We start from the raw sequence: 17,788 nt of genomic DNA, 5'->3' as shown, positions 1-17,788 counted from the left end.
CATAACTGTAGAATGATCGAGGGCGAGTTCTTGGTTTCTTATGTGGGTTTATTGTTAGGCAGTTTCATTAACGTCCTCCCAGCGCGGTAACAACACACAACAACACACGTCACGTTTAGTCTACCGTAAAGCAGTTAGTCTGCCGTAAACAGCAATGTTGTGACACTCTTAATCAGGACAATACTGCCATCTACTGGATAGTCTGCAGAACACTGAAATTCAAGTATTTCTTTTATTTCTATGTATAATAAAATATATATATATATATATATATATATATATATATATATATATATATATATATAGCTAGAATTCACTGAAAGTCAAGTATTTCATACATATATATATATATATATATGTATATATATATATATATATATGAAATACTTGAGTTGGTGAATTCTAGCTTAAATATATTCCCCTCTTAACCACGCCCCCAACCACGGCCCCGCCCCACCCCCGACCCCGCCCACCCCCCCACCTCCCGGTATCGGAGGTCTCAAGGTTGGCAAGTATGACTATGAGATATAATGACTGATTCACACCTTCGTTCGATAATGAAGGTTGCCTCAGCTCAAAGCCTGAGCCCCGACATTAATGAACTAGCATCCAAGAAAAGATGGCAGGTATCTGGCTTGGGCACATCAGATTAGATCAGTGTGTTGCAGACTGAGCAGTTTAAAGTCCTGAGTGGTTGGTTTATTCATTATTTTATTTTCAAATTTATTAGCCTGTGGAAAAAGTTAATGTTGATATTTACCTCAGAAGGTTGCAAATAGAAAAGAGGCATTACATTTTTATTTAAATTGTATTTGATATGCCATTGATATTTTTTGATTATTATTATTATTATTTGAAACTCGATTTTGCATGTCGCTATAAAGTTGTATAAGCCTTGCTTGTTCAATATTCAATGCAAAACTTGTTTGGGTCCCTATTAAAAGGTTAATTTGTTCAACCTTGGCCCGCGGCTTTGTTCAGTTTAAAATTTTGGCCCACTCTGTATTTGAGTTTGACACCCCTGGTTTAGGGCCTTGCACTGCAGCTCCCGCCATCAGTGTGTTAATGAATGGGTGAATGTGGAAATAATGAGTACTAATACATTTGAAAAGGTATAACCCGTTTAACTGGCTACAAAGTAAACAAAAACAGAATGCTGGACGACAGCAAAGACTTACTGTGGAGCAAAGACGGCGTCCGCAAAAGTGCATCCGAACATGACATGACAATCGACAATGTCCCCACAAAGAAGGATAAAAAACTACTGAAATATTCTTGATTGGTGCGGGGAATATGGCTCCAAAGGAAGACATGAAACTGCTACAGGAAAATACCAACTAAACAGGAAAAGCCACCAAAATAGGAGCGCAAAACACCAAAAAAACCAGCAAAAAACTCAAAATAAGTCACGGCGTGATGTGACAGGTGGTGACAGTACACCTACTTTGAGACAAGAGCTATAGTCATGCATGCTTGGTTGTGGTTTAAATTCATATCCAACAATTGCGATAACAACTTTTAATTGTCTACGGAGTTTCGTTTTTTAATGATTTCTGCTAATGATGGGCCCCCGGATTTTTTCAAAGAAAAAAAATGCGCCTTGGCTCAAAATAGGTTGGAAAAACACTGCATTATAGAGTGGTAAACATGCACATTTAGAACATTATATCGTATTATGGACCTGTGACTATTAATATTACAAACAATACCAAGACATTCATACCAGGAGTGATTAAAAGGATGATGATTGCACCTTAAAGGGGCCGTCAGACATTCTTCAGATCAATTCTTCTGCCGTCGTTACAAATGAAATGTTGGGTTGGATTTTGAATGAAACATAAGAAGTCGATGAACAACATTAATATGTAACGCAAGGGGGAATTCCATGTTTACACTCAATTTCAATATTTGAACTGTTCACGTACACTCCAGTAAGTCCGGTCCTTTGGACGTGAATTAAAGGGGAACTGCACTTTTTTCCGTTCGCAATCATAACGAGAGACAAGAAGACAAAAGTTTTTAGTTTTTTTTTTTGCATTCTAGCGTGTAAAAATCGGCTAGTTCTTGGTGGCTAACAATGCAGATAATGGTAGCATATCAATTCTATGTCTAAATTACTTTAAAATGCATTCAAACGTCAACAAAACTTTATTTACGTTCCGTAACCTGCATAATAACCAAGCTATAGCGACATTATTGTAAGAGTGAACACCAAGGAACTCTTTTTCTAGCGTACTAACACATCGGCGTGCTACGGTATTAGCTGTAGAAGCTAACGATGGCAAGAGATAAGCTAGCTTCTACGACGACACGAAACGCGTTCGAGTTTGTAATGCACAACACAATGCGAGAAGACACCAATCTGTAGTGAGTGAAAAACATGAACAATATGATTGGTTGCTTTGTTGGGTCTGCTCCTGTCCCTGGCCATGCTCCCCCGACCCCAGCAGACAATGGCCTCCACAGTGTAAATTTTTAATTTCATTTTATTTTTTTTAATGTCTTTAATGTCCTTTGTGTTCTTTGATGTTTCCCTCTCACACACATTTGTATGTGTGCTATGGCTATGAGTTTTGTTTTTCTTCCTTGGCCTCAGTCTGGACCCCCTCTCCAGGGGCCCAGGCTTAGACTGAATTTTTTCCCCCACACATTTTGTAGCTTAGAGTCACTTTCACCTCCCTCTCTCGGCTTCCGTCTGCTCCGACGTCTCACTCTGCCTTTGTGCTCGCTTCTCCAACCAAACTGTTCATCCTCCGTATATTCAGCCTCAAAAAGATAAGGTTGTGAATCCTCCTTTGTCCAAAAATAGTTTAATAAAATTCTACCCAAACATTTAATAAAGTCAAATACCAATAAGGCAACAGGAGAAGTATCCAACACTTGGGCTTTAAAAATTTGGAAAACAGAGTACATGCGACTACATGCAAAGTAACGATATTTATACAAACCCCAAAACCAGTGAAGTTGTCACGTTGTGTAAATGGTAAATAAAAACAGAATACAATGATTTGCTAATCCTTTTCAACTTATATTCAATTGAATAGACTGCAAAGACAACATATTTAATGTTCAAACTGGAAAACTTTGTTATTGTTTGCAAATATTAGCTCATTTGGAATTTGATGCCTGCAACATGTTTCAAAAAAGCTGGCACAAGTGGCAAAAAAGACTGAGGAATGCTCATCAAACACTTATTTGGAACATCCCACAGGTGAACAGGCTAATTGGGAACAGGTGGGTGCCATGATTGGGTATAAAAGCAGCTTCCATGAAATGCTCAGTCATTCACAAACAAGGATGAGGTGAGGGTCACCACTTTGTCAACAAATGCGTGAGCAAATTTTTGAACAGTTTAAGAACAACATTTCTCAACCAGCTATTGCAAGGAATTTAGGGGTTTCACCATCTACGGTCCGCAATATCATCTGGAGAAATCACTACACGTAAGCGGAAACCAACATTGAATGCCCGTGACCTTCGATCCCTCAGGCGGTACTGCATCAAAAAGCGACATCAGTGTGTAAAGGATATCACCACATGGGATCAGGAACACTTCAGAAAACCACTGTCAGTAACTACAGTTCTTCGCTACATCTGTAAGTGCCAGTTAAAACTCTACTATGCAAAGTGAAAGCCATTTATCAACAACACCCAGAAACGCCGCCGGCTTTGCTGGGCCCGAGGTCATCTAAGATGGACTGATGCAAAGTGGAAAAGTGTTCTGTGGTCTGACGAGTCCACATTTCAAATTGTTTTTGGAAACTGTGGACGTCGTGTCCTCCGGACCAAAGAGGAAAAGAACCATCCGGATTGTTATAGGCGCAAAGTGTAAAAGCCAGCATGCGTGATGGTATGGGGGTGTATTAGTGCCCAAGACATGGGTAACTTACACATCTGTGAAGGCACCATTAATGCTGAAAGGTACATACAGGTTTTGGAGCAACATATGTTGCCATCCAAGCAACGTTACCATGGACGCCCCTGCTTATTTCAGCAAGACAATGCCAAGCCACGTGTTACATCAACGTGGCTTCATAGGAAAAGAGTGCGGGTACTAGACTGGCCTGCCTGTAGTCCAGACCTGTCTCCCATTGAAAATGTGTGGCGCATTATGAAGCCTAAAATACCACAACGGAGACCCCCGGACTGTTGAACAACTTAAGCTGTACATCAAGCAAGAATGGGAAAGAATTCCACCTGAGAAGCTTAAAAAATGTGTCTCCTCAGTTCCCAAACCTTTACTGAGTGTTGTTAAAAGGAAAGGCCATGTAACACAGTGGTAAAAATGCCCCTGTGACAACTTTTTTGCAATGTGTTGCTGCCATTAAATTCTAAGTTAATTATTATTTGCCAAAAAAAAATTAAGTTTCTCAGTTTGAACATGAAATATCTTGTCTTTGCAGTCTATTCAATTGAATATAAGTTAAAAAGGATTTATTTTATTTACCATTTACACAACGTACTGACAACTTTACTGGTTTTGTGTTTTGTACATACTGTATATATGTACATATATGTATATACGTACATATGCACATATACATATGTATACATATGTATATGTACATATATACGTATATGTACATATGTAAATATATGTATATATGTACATATATGTATATATTTACATATATACATATTTTTTTTGTACATATATACATATATGTATATATGTACATCAGTGGCGTGCGGTGAGGTTCATGTCAGGTGAGGCACTGCATCATCACAGTCAGATTTACAAACATATGAACCCTAAATAGTATCTTATTCACCATTTGATTGGCAGCTGTTAACGGGTAATGTTTAAAAGCTCATACCAGCATTCTTCCCTGCTTGGCACTCAGCATCAAGGGTTGGAATTGGGGGTTAAATCACCAAAAATGATTCCCAGGCACGGCGCCGCTGCTGCCCACTGCTCCCCTCACCTCCCAGGGGGTGAACAAGGGGATGGGTCAAATGCAGAGGACAAATTTCACCACACCTAGTGTGTGTGTGACAATCATTGGCAGGGGCACCGAAAAGGGGGGGTAAAGGAGACGGATTCTAGGGGCCCATGATGGAGGAGGGCCCAGAGAGGCCCCTAATGATGATGAAATTATAATACAGAAAAAATAATGGGTGTCCTGTAAATATTCTTTTTATGGGGCCCAAAATCCCTAGCGGCGCCCCTGATCATTGGTATACTTAACTTTAACTTTACACTTACAAATTGTAGCACACAAAAAAGCACATTTAATAAAAAACAACGTTATTATGGTCTTACCTTTACTTATAAGTGCGGGAGCAGTGGTGTTCGTGTTGGAAGAGTTGTGAATGAATGAAATATGAAATCCGCGCTGCTGTCTGCAGGTGTACCTAATGTTGTGTCACTGTTCACGGCTCCTCCGGCGCGCCGCGCGAGCATTGTTGTTTTTGCACTTTTTGGCTTCTTGTTAAGTGACTTTTTTTGGGTGGATTCGGTCTTGCACGTGGAGGGTTTGGGTGTGGGCTTTGGTTGGTGTGGCCGCGGCGCTCCCGTCGGGCGGCGCATTCTGCGGCGGAGGTGCTTGGCACCAGGAGGCGGGGTTATGAGACGAGCCTCCAGTTTTATGATCGCTCAGCACAATAAATATGTTACACACATACAGTTGTTGACAAAATACACTGTACATTATATACCTCAGCTAACTCAACTATGGAAATGTATAATATAATTCATATAGCAATACAGTCTCACTGCACAGCCGCTCAGCAGTTAGCCGAGTCATTGTGCACAATCCATGTTGAGGCACAACGCAGTGACGTGCCTCAACTGGCTGCTGATCACCGCACCGTCTCTTCTCAGTATTTGAACGGCAAATGTGAAAATAAAAATAAAAATAATCTAAAACTGGTGAAGTTAAATGGAAAATAACTTTAGTATAATCACTGGATACATATAACAATTTAATACATTTTTTTTCTTTTTACTTTTTTTTTTCTTTCCATGATGGCAGGTGAGGCCCCGCCTCCCCTGCCTCTAGTGACCGCACGCCACTGATGTACATATGTATATATGTACATATATGTATATATGTACATATATACATATATGCATATATGTACATATGTACATATATGTACATATGTACACATATAGAAATATCAAGCAGCTAAAATGTGCCAAACATCGATAGGTGTGGATAGTGTTTAACATTTTTTTCCCAGCATGCATTGTAATAGCTTTAAATGGGTGTCATTTAGATTTTTTTTTTATTGTTGATTGGATGTTTTTTTATCATGTCCACAAAGTCCAATAAGCAGGTTGTGTTATGTGTGACCATGTTTGTTGAGTCTTTGTGTTTGTTGATTTTTATATTTTATTTTCTGCATTGTGACTATAGGAAAGGTTGTTTGGATTGGGTCGTATAGGTAAATGCTTTGCTACTTTCCTCGAAAGTACAATGAATGTTTAGGTCAGGGGTGTCAAATGTACGTAATTATGTACTGTAATTTGATTTTGATATACTTTTTTTTTATCTTGATAGATTGAAAATGAACACCAATGACTTGACTGATGAATATTATCACATTTATTTAGAAAATATAAATAACGACAAATAAAGATAGAATACTATTAACCGCAACATGTGGGTGTAAAAAAAAGCCCAACAACATTATTATTTGTACAATTTCAGATAAGCTTGTTCTATTTTTAAACAAAGACAACAATCTGAAGTTGTCTTTATTTTTAAGTTATCGTGCCGTGATTTGGGAGTAGATTTTTTCTCCGTGTGGCCCCCGATGTAAAATGAGTTTGACACCTCTGTTTTAGGGGATTTTGTTGGCCTCCAGATGGCGACAAAATGGCAGCAATCATACGTATTCATGCATACGTTATGAATACGCCGCTTCACGCCATTGTTTACTGAATTCTCGCTGTCCCGCGGGGCAAATTGAAGACTCATTTGGCCCGCGAGCCGTAGTTCGGACACCCCTGATCTACATCAACAATATGATTTGCCTGAGTGGCTAGACAGGACAGAATGTTAAAAAAATATATATATATATATATATATATATTTTTTTTAATCCATTAAGAAGAATCGCGATTAATCTGAAAATGGATTAATCGCTACTAGGTAGAGATGTAGGCCGATATTATCGGCCGATAAATGCTTTAAAATGTAATATCGGAAATTATCGGTATCATTTTTAAAAAAAATTTTAACATTTTTTTTAAATTAAATTAACATAAACACAAGATACACTTACAATTAGTACACCAACCCAAAAAACCTCCCTCCCCCATTTACACTCATTCACACAAAAGGGTTGTTTCTTTCTGTTATTAATATTCTGGTTCCTACATTATATATCAATATATATCAATACAGTCTGCAAGGTACGGAGCCCCTAAAACAGGGGTCCCCAAACAACGGCCCGCGGGCCGGATCCGGCCCCCCAGCATCCAAAATCCGGCCCATGGGAAGTCCCAAGTTAAAAACAAAAGTGTTTTAATTATTTTTAAATTTTTTTAATTTTAAATTTTAGCTTTCCTTTTTAATCCATTTCATACCGCTTGTTACTCTCGGTGTCTCCTAGCCGCTCAGGCAAATCATATTGTCTAAAAATGAATTTTCCCATCGATAACGTGACAATGTTAAATGTTGATGAACATCAATGTTAATTGATGTTAAATGACAAAACGGATTAACTCGCTGGAACATAAAGACAATGTATATATGTGTATATATATTTATATATATATATATATATATATTTCTCGTGCGCATGAGAATGTTTCTTGTGCGCACGAGATACATGTCTAAAAAAAAATTAAATTAAAATAAAAAAAATAAAAAAAATAACTTTTTTTTTTTTATAACTTTATAAAAAGTTTCTCGTGCGCACGAGATACATGTCTAAAAAAATTTTTTTTTAAAAATAGAAAAAAAAAAATTAATGTTTTCCCCTATGTCCCTTTAGGGGCTCCGTAGCAAGGGATACAGTCCGTAAGCACACATGATTGTGCGCGCTGCTGGTCCACTAGTAGTACTAACCTTTAACAGTTAATTTTACTCATTTTCATTAATTCCTAATTTCTATGCAATGTATGTGCAAATTCCAAGCTGCTGTTTTGAGGCATGTTAAAAAAAAGTAATGCACTTTGTGACTTCAATAATAAATATGGCAGTGCCATGTTGGGACTTTTTTTCCATAACTTGAGTTGATTTATTTTGGAAAACCTTGTTACATTGTTTAATGCATCCAGCGGGGCATCACAACAAAATTAGGCATAATAATGTGTTCATTCCACGACTGTATATATCGGTATCAGTTGATATCGGAATCGGTAATTAAGAGTTGGACTATTTTGGAATATCGGGTATATCAGCAAAAAAGCCATTATCGGACATCTCTACTACTAGGGTTACAAAGGGGTGGAAAGTTTCCGGTAAATTTCCGGAAACTTTCCGGAAATTTACCACGGGAAGTTAAGCTCGGGAAGTTTGGAAATATGGACCATTTTTGGATTATTCAAAGTTGGACACCGTCCATGGGAATATGTGGAAATGAATGGGAATATGTGGAAATGAATGGGAATATATGGGAATGAATGGGAATATATGGGAATGAATGGGAATATATGGGAATGAATGGGGAATTACAATAATGATATATTATTGGGCACTTGTCTATGTGCTGCTGCATCTTTGTGGCATTTTTGACGTAGCTCTTTGCACAGTATTTGCAAATGTACACAGCCTTTCCGCCTACATTGGTTGGGGTGAAATGTCTCCACACATCAGATGGTGTACGTGACATTATTCTCTTTGTATTTATTCATTCTTGTAAAACACTAATGCAATGCCACACACAGATATAGTCAGCTAAACAATTGGAGTAGTCTTTAAAAATATTTTACTGATGGACAAATGAATAGAAATAGGCTAGATGAATACATGAACACTCAATCAGCATGCTAAATCAAACTATAACCTACATTCTTGTATGGCAACAGAATGGATAGAAGAACAGAAGGCAGAGGAAACTACACCTTTTGATTTAGTATTTGCTTTACAGATCACAAAAAAAAGGTCAAGTCGGATAGCTAACGTTGTTAGCATAAATGAATGGGATTTAACATAGAGAAAATTAGCATCACGGCTAACGGAGAAATATTTTCGGTTCATTATGAGACTGTGGTGGTACATAAACCTAGCTAGTTAGAGATATTGGTATGCTGGAGTACTCTAGTCCAGTGTTTTTCGATCTTTTTTGAGCCAAGGCACATTTTTAGCGTTGAAAAAATGCGTAGGCTCACCACCAGCAGAAATCATTAAAAAACGAAACTCAGTTGACAGTAAAAGGTCGTTGTCACAATTGTTGGATCTGACTTTAAAGCATAACCAAGCATGCATCAATATAGCTCTAGTGTTTTAGTTCTTGTTTTGGTGGCTTTTTGTTTTTTTGGGGGGTATTTTCCTGCAGCAGTTTCATGTTTTCCTTTGAGCGATATTCCCCGCATCTACTTTGTTTTAGCAATCAAGAATATTTCAGTTGTTTTCATCCTTCTTTGTGGGGACATTGTTGATTGTCATGTCATGTTCGGATGTACTTTGTGGACGCCGTCTTTGCTCCACAGTAAGTCTTTGCTGTCGTCCAGCATTCTGTTTTTGTTTACTTTGTAGTCAGTTCAGTTTTAGTTTCGTTCTGCATAGCCTTCCCTAAGCTTCAATGCCTTTTCTTAGGGACACTCACCTTTTGTTTATTTTTGGTTTAAGCATTAGATACCTTTTTACCTGCACCCTGCCTCCCGCTGTTTCCGACACCTACAACGCTATTATCTACCTGCTACCACCTACTGATATGGAAGAGTATTACACAGTTACTCTGCCGAGCTTTAGACAGCACCGACACTCAACAACAACACATCATTTGCAGACTACAATTACTGGTTTGCAAAAACTATTTTTAACCCAAGTAGGTGAAATTAGATAATCTCCCATGGCATACCAGACTGTATAGTGCCACAGCACAGTGGTTGAAAAACACTGCCCTAGTCATACAGTAACATGCAATTACACCTCTATTACACTTAAATACCATATATCAAATATATTTACCCCAGTTTTATCATCAACACTTACCTGACTGGATGAAGTCCCTGGGCTCAAATACTAGTGTGGCCTGTAGTGTGTAGCATGCTGGGAATTATCTGGGCATGTGATTGAGGAATGCACAGTGAAGGGTTGAACTACTGAATTTGCATTAAATCAGGTTGTTTTAGCTAATAATCATGCTGCAAGATCTAGCATGTTGCATTCAATGTTTATTCCCATTATTTTTCCATTAATTCCCGTTAATTCCCATATTTTAATTCCCATATATTAATTCCCATGGAAAGTTTACAATTTTGAATATTCCCGGAATTTTGCAAGCCTAATGGCTACCATAGAATGAGGCAATATACAGTATGTATATAAGCGCCGCATAATGACTTCTATTTGATGACTATCTGAGTTGAAAATAAATATGAGAGCCCCCCCGCCCCAGCAGGCGTGGGATTGTGTTTCAGTGCGTGTCATATCTCCACAATCGCACATTGTCTATTAATCTAAATTAATTTCGTACGCACCGCCCCCTCCTCCGCACTTTCTACGCTCACACGCTTTGGCAGATTATCCAGATAAACGGCTCCCACTCCCGGGCGGAAAATTGAACGTTTGGATTTGCAGACTAAAAGCATTATGTTCTGATAAAAAAAAAAAAAGAAAAGAAAAGAAAACAGAGGTGAGAGAAAAAGAGAAAGGAAAATCAGATAATTGAAGTGCTAAATGAAGTGATGGGATATGCATTCATTATCACTTCAGGAACAGACTGAAAGCAGCCTGAGCTTCCGGTTTGTTTTGTGTAGTTTATTTTTTATTGTTATTATTCTTCTGATTATTATTAACTTCCCCTGTTTGTTCTTGTCTTGTTGTGTTGTGTGGGTGGCGGGGGTCTGCTGGGAGAGAGGATTAGGATGTCTGTCTTCACACCTTTCTGTCCCTCGTGGGACACCGTACTGTCACTCAGCCCCTTGCCTGCTTATATACAGGCCACAGATAAGGAGACCAGGCCTGAGTGACGGCCTCAAAGGGAGTCAGATCTTAAGGAGCCGTTCAAAAACTGTCTCGTTATTATTGTGAGTGTTCAAGCATTCACACATATAAGATTCTACTCCAAAAAGTCATCAATTTACTTTTATTATTATTATTATTATTATTGTGTGTCCAAGCATTTACACAATAAGATTGTACACCAAAAAGTCATCTATTTATTATTATTATTGTGTGAGTGTCCAAGCATTCACACATATAAGATTTAACTCCAAAAAGTCATCTATTTATTATTATTATTAATAATATTGTGTGAGTGTCCACGCATTCACACATATAAGATTCTACTCCAAAAAGTAATATGTTTATTATTATTATTATTTGGGAGTGTCCAGCATTCACACATATAAAATTCTACTCCAAAAAGTCATATTTGTATTATTATTATTATTATTATTGTGTAAGTGTCCAATAATTCACACAAATATTCTACACCAAAAAGTCTTATTCTTCTGCTTCTTCTCATTATTATTATTATTATTATTATTATTATTATTATTATTATTATTATTATTATGTGTGTCCAAGCATTTACACATAAGATTCTACTCCAAAAAGTCATATTATTGTTTTTTTTTTTTTTTGTGTGTGAGTGTCCAAGCATTCACTCAATAAGATTATACTCCAAAAAGTCATATTTGTATTATTATTATTATTATTATTATTATTATTATTATTGTGTTAGTGTCCAAGCATTCACACATATGACTCTACTCCAAAAAGTCATATTATTATTATTATTATTATTATATTATTATTATTATTATTATTATTATTGTGTGAGTGTCCAAGCATTCACTAAATAAGATTATACTTCAAAAAGTAATATTTGTATTATTATTATTATTATTATTATTATTATTGTGTGAGTGTCCAAGCATTCACACATAAGATTCTACTCCAAAAAGTCATATTATTATTATTATTATTTTTTTGTGTGTGAGAGTGTCCAAGCATTCACTCAATAAGATTATACTCCAAAAAGTCATATTTGTATTATTATTATTATTATTATTATTATTACTATTGTGTTAGTGTCCAAGTATTCACACATATGACTCTACTCCAAAAAGTCATATTATTATTATTATTATTATTATTATATTATTATTATTATTATTATTATTGTGTGAGTGTCCAAGCATTCACTCAATAAGATTATACTTCAAAAAGTAATATTTGTATTATTATTATTATTATTATTATTATTGTGTGAGTGTCCAAGCATTCACACATATAAGATTTTACTCCGAAAAGTCATATTTGTATTAATATTATTATTGTGTGAGTGTCCAAGCATTCACACATATAAGATTCTACTCCAAAAAGTCATATTTTTATTATTATTATTATTATTATTGTGTGAGTGTCCAAGCATTCACACATATAAGATTCTACTCCAAAAAGTCATATTTGTATTATTATTATTATTATTATTATTATCATTGTGAGTGTCCAAGCATTCACATATATAAGATTCTACTCCAAAAAGTCATATTTGTATTATTATTATTATTATTGTGTAAGTGTCCAAAAATTCACACATAATATTCTACACCAAACAGTCTTATTATTATTATTATTGTGTGAGTGTCCAAGCATTCACATATGTAAGATTCTACTCCAAAAAGTCATATTTTTATTATTATTATTATTATTATTGTATGAGTGTCCAAGCATTCACTCAATAAGATTATACTTCAAAAAGTCATATTTGTATTATTATTATTGTGTGAGCGTCCAATCATTCACACATGTAAGATTCTACACCAAAATTTCATATTTGTATTATTGTGTGATTCTCCAAGCATTCACACATCTAAGATTCTACTCCAAAGAGTCATATTTGTATTATTATTATTGTGTGCGTGTCCAAGCATTCACACATATAAGATTCTACTCCAAAAAGTAAAATTTCTTATTATTATGTGAGTGTCCAAGCATTCACACAAGATTCTACTCCAAAGAGTCATATTTGTATTATTATCATTATTATTATTATTGTGTTTGTGTCCAAGCATTCACACATATAAGATTCTACTCCAAAAAGTAATATTTCTTATTATTATTATGTGAGTGTCCAAGCATTCCCACATATAAGATTATACTCCAAAAAGTCATATTTGTATCATTATTATTATTGTGAGTGTCCAAGCATTCACACAATAAGATTCTACACCAAAAAGTCATATTTGTATTAATATTATTATTTTGTGAGTGTCCAAGCATTCACACAAAAAGATTCTACACTAAAAAAGTCATTTATTTATTTATTATTATTATTGTGTGAGTGTCCAAGCAATAAGATTCTACACCAAAAAGTCATCTTTTTATTATTATTATTATTATTATCATTGTGAGTGTCCAAGCATTCACATATATAAGATTCTACTCCAAAAAGTCATATTTGTATTATTATTATTATTATTATTATTATTGCGTGAGTGTCCAAGCATTCACACAAAAATTTTGTACACCAGAAAATCATCTATTTATTATTATTGCGCTCCACAGCCTTCGGAACTGTTCAAATATCACAACGTTTGGCTCGACTGAGTTTCCCCCAAAATATTTTTTAAAATATGCCGGATTTCCCAGAATTCCTGGTTTTCCGGGACATTTTGCCGACTCCTGGCATTCTCTCGATGAGCTTCAGGAGGTAGTCACCTGAAATAGTTTTCACTTCACAGGTGTGCTTGAAGCTCATCCAGAGAATGCCAAGAGTGTGCAAAGCAGTAATCAGAGCAAAGAGTGGCTATTTTGAAGAAACTAGAATATAAAACATGTTTTCAGTTATTTCACCTTTTTTTGTTAAGTACATAACTCCACATGTGTTCATTCATAGTTTTGATGCCTTCAGTGACAATCTACAATGTAAATAGTCATGGAAAAAAACAAAACGCACTGAAGGAGAAGGAAGGTGTGTCCAAACTTTTGGCCTGCACTGTATATATACTTATATATGTATATATGTATGTGTGTGTGTATATGTATGTGTGTATATATGTATATGTGTGTATATATGTATGTGTATATATGTATATATATATGTATGTGTGTATATATGTATATACTGTATATGTATGTGTGTGTATATATGTATGTGTATATATGTACTGTATATATATATGTATGTGAGTATATAAGTATATACTGTATATGTATGTGTGTATATATGTATCTATTTATATATGTATATATGTATGTATATATATATGCGTATATATAATATGTATATATATGTATGTATGTATGTATTTATATATGTATATATATGTATGTGTATATATGTATATACTGTATATGTGTGTGTGTATATATGTATCTATTTATATATGTACATATGTATGTATATATATATGTGTATATATAATATGTATATACTGTATATGTATGTGTGTATATATGTATCTATTTATATATGTATGTATGTATGTATATATATATGTGTATATATAATATGTATATATGTATGTATGTATGTATTTATATTTGTATATATATATGTGTATATATGTACATATATATATGTGTGTGTGTATGTATGTGTGTGTATATATATATATATATATATATATATATATATATATATATATATATATATATATATATATATATATATATATATATATATATATATATATATATATATATATATATATATATATATATATATATATATATATATATATATATATGTGTGTGTGTGTGTGTGTGTGTGTGTGTGTGTGTGTGTGTATAAATGTATATATATTTGTGTATGTGTGTATATATATGTATGTGTGTATATATATATGCATGTATATATGTGTGTGTATATATATATGTATATAAATGTATGTAAGTATATATATATATTATGTATATATACATATATGTATATACTATGTATAATGCATATGTTCTTTTTGACTGTACATGTACTGTAAAAGTATAATGTATTTATATTATTCACATGTAAAAAACACCCAAGTGTTTGTTGTCTATTGTGAGCGAACTGTGATGCTGAATTTCCTCCAGGGATCAATAAAGTACTTTCTATTCTATTCTATATATGTGTGTGTATATACTGTATATATACTGTATATATATATATCTGTATCGCAAGTGAAAAACCCTAATTGAGTTATTTATGTTTTGACTACAACAATGTTTGTAACAAAACGATGAGGGGGGGAATCAGATTGAGTGTGACACCTGTGCACTAAGACTACAACTGAAAAGGAACTTTCTTGCGTGATTTGTTTCCAGCAACATCAGTGGCCGCCACGCAGGTTCCTGCTGTGACCAATGACTCTGCCGGCTCGTCGTACTCAATCAGCGGCATTCTGGGTATCAGCTCGGCCGCTGACGTTGGGAAGAGGAAGCGGGATGAAGGTGAGCGCACGTGTATGTGTGTGTGTGTGTGAGCGTGTGTGTGTGTGTGTGTGTGTTCTTGTATTTGTACCCTTCTTGAGACGCCAAGAAGGAAAAGTATCTTCCATATGAGGAGGTGTGAACAAGTGATGACATAAATCATGGTCCCAATAACATTGCATCTAATAGAGAATGTCTCATTTGTGGTGACATCTATCAAAATGAGGGTGGTCCCAAAAAGGAGGGATTTTTCTAATTGACTGTGTGTCGCTTTTAAAAGTGCTCCCCCTCTGGTCAACATATGAAACAAGTGTGTGTAAGAAATTGAAATGCGCCCCCTTTGGCCAAAATTAACACAAAAATAAATATGTTTTTAGAGACATACTGTAATAACTTGAAGTAAATAATGACAATTAAAAAAACAATTACAAACAAAAAATAAAAAAATTAACTAAGTCGTTTTCTCACAATGTGTCGACTTTTTTCTTATAAAATTGGGAACAATTTCTCACATTCATTCTGTTTCTGTAATATTGCAATATTTTCTCGTAAAATTATTACTTTCTTATGTAAAAGTATTACTTTTTTACTGCAAAATGGTGACATTTGTCATCAAAAATTCTGACTTTTATCACAATATTGCCAAATTATTTTTGTTGTTCTTGTAAAAACAGTGACAGTTTTTGAGTAAAATTATGACTTTTGTCATCATTTTGCCAAGTAAAATTTTTAATATTATTATAATATTGCCAAAATGTTAGTTTTCTTATAAGGCTGTAAATTTTGTCGAGTAAAATTAAAATGTTCTTCATAAAGTTGCCAAAATTCTAAGCTTTTCTTGTAAAATTGAGACTGTCTTTGAGTAAAATTCCAACTTTTATCATAATATTGCACAAATGTTCAGTTTTTCTTGTAAAATGTTGAGTAAAATGTCGACTTTTATTATAATACTGCCAAAATTCTAAGTTTTTCCTGTGAAATTGTGTCCTTTTTCTTGTGAAATTCCAACTAATTTTTATACGTGCATAGTATGTATATATTAATGTTGTCAATATTAATCTTTATATATCTAGAAAGGCTGGTCCTAAAGAAGGAGGCATTTTTCTCAGGTCTCAGGAAGGAAACAAATACAAGTGTGTGTGTGTGTGTGTGTGTGTGTGTGTGTGTGTGTGTGTGTGTGTGTGTGTGTGTGTGTGTGTGTGTGTGTGTGTGTGTGTGTGTGTGTGTGTGTGTGTGTGTGTGTGTGTGTGTGTGTGTGTGTGTGTGTGTGTGTGTGTGTGTGTGTGTGTGTGTACACATGTACTTCCACATGGACACAATAGCTTGAGGAGCCCCCTCATTTCCAGCGTGCACGACACCAAAACATCTTCATTCACACACCCTGCTGGGGATGCGCCTGAGAGGAAGTTTGCTATTGATCGTAACCCCCGATCAATATGGCGTGTCAGTGCTGGTGTACACTACCTACTGTATTTCTTTGCACGGCTTTCAGTGGCATTAAGAAGCCATCACAAAGACAGACTCCTGCGCTAAATTAGACGGGACCAGATGTTGGAACTTGGGGCTCACACACACACACACACACACACACACACACACACACACACACACACACACACACACACACACACACACACACACACACACACACACACACACACACACACGATATACTAGTTACTATGGTCATCTAATTAGTTACTATGGTCATCTAATTAGTTACTATGGTCATCTAATTAGTTGCTATGGTCATCTAATTAGTTGTTATGGTAATCTAATTAGTTGTTATGGTAATCTAATTAGTTACTATGGTCATCAAATTAGTTACTATGGTCATCTGATTAGTTGGTATGGTCATCTAATGAGTTGCTATGGTAATCTAATTAGTTAGTATGGTCAACTAATTAGTTACTATGGTCATCTAATTAGTTACTATGGTCCTCTAATTAGTTGCTATGGTCATCTAATTTGTTACTATGGTCATCTGATTCGTTACTATGGTCATCTGATTAGTTACTTTCGTCATCTAATTAGTTGTTATGGTCATCTAATTAGTTACTATGGTCATCTAATTAGTTGCTATGGTCATCTAATTAGTTGTTATGGTCATCTAATTAGTTGTTATGGTCATCTAATTAGTTGCTATGGTCATCTAATTAGTTGCTATGGTCATCTAATTAGTTGCTATGGTCATCTAATTAGTTGCTATGGTCATCTAATTAGTTACTATAGTCATCTAATTAGTTGCTATGGTCATCTGATTAGTTACTATGGTCATCCAATTAGTTGTTATGGTCATCTAATTAGTT

General features: G+C 35.0%; 1 protein-coding gene across 3 annotated transcripts in view; it reads left to right on the top strand.

The window, feature by feature from the left end:
- Positions 1 to 17,788, top strand: part of pax5 (paired box 5) — a 240,272-nt gene that overhangs the window by 33,285 nt on the left and 189,199 nt on the right. For all 3 annotated transcript variants that reach the window (XM_062027220.1, XM_062027218.1, XM_062027219.1), the window contains one exon: positions 15,375 to 15,500. In XM_062027220.1, coding sequence (XP_061883204.1) covers positions 15,375 to 15,500 — 126 coding nt within the window. The remainder of the gene's footprint in view (positions 1 to 15,374; positions 15,501 to 17,788) is intronic.

The sequence above is a fragment of the Entelurus aequoreus genome, linkage group LG18, assembly GCF_033978785.1.
Source record: "Entelurus aequoreus isolate RoL-2023_Sb linkage group LG18, RoL_Eaeq_v1.1, whole genome shotgun sequence".
Classification (NCBI taxonomy): Eukaryota; Metazoa; Chordata; class Actinopteri; order Syngnathiformes; family Syngnathidae; genus Entelurus; species Entelurus aequoreus.
This window is presented reverse-complemented; position numbering and strand designations above follow the sequence as displayed.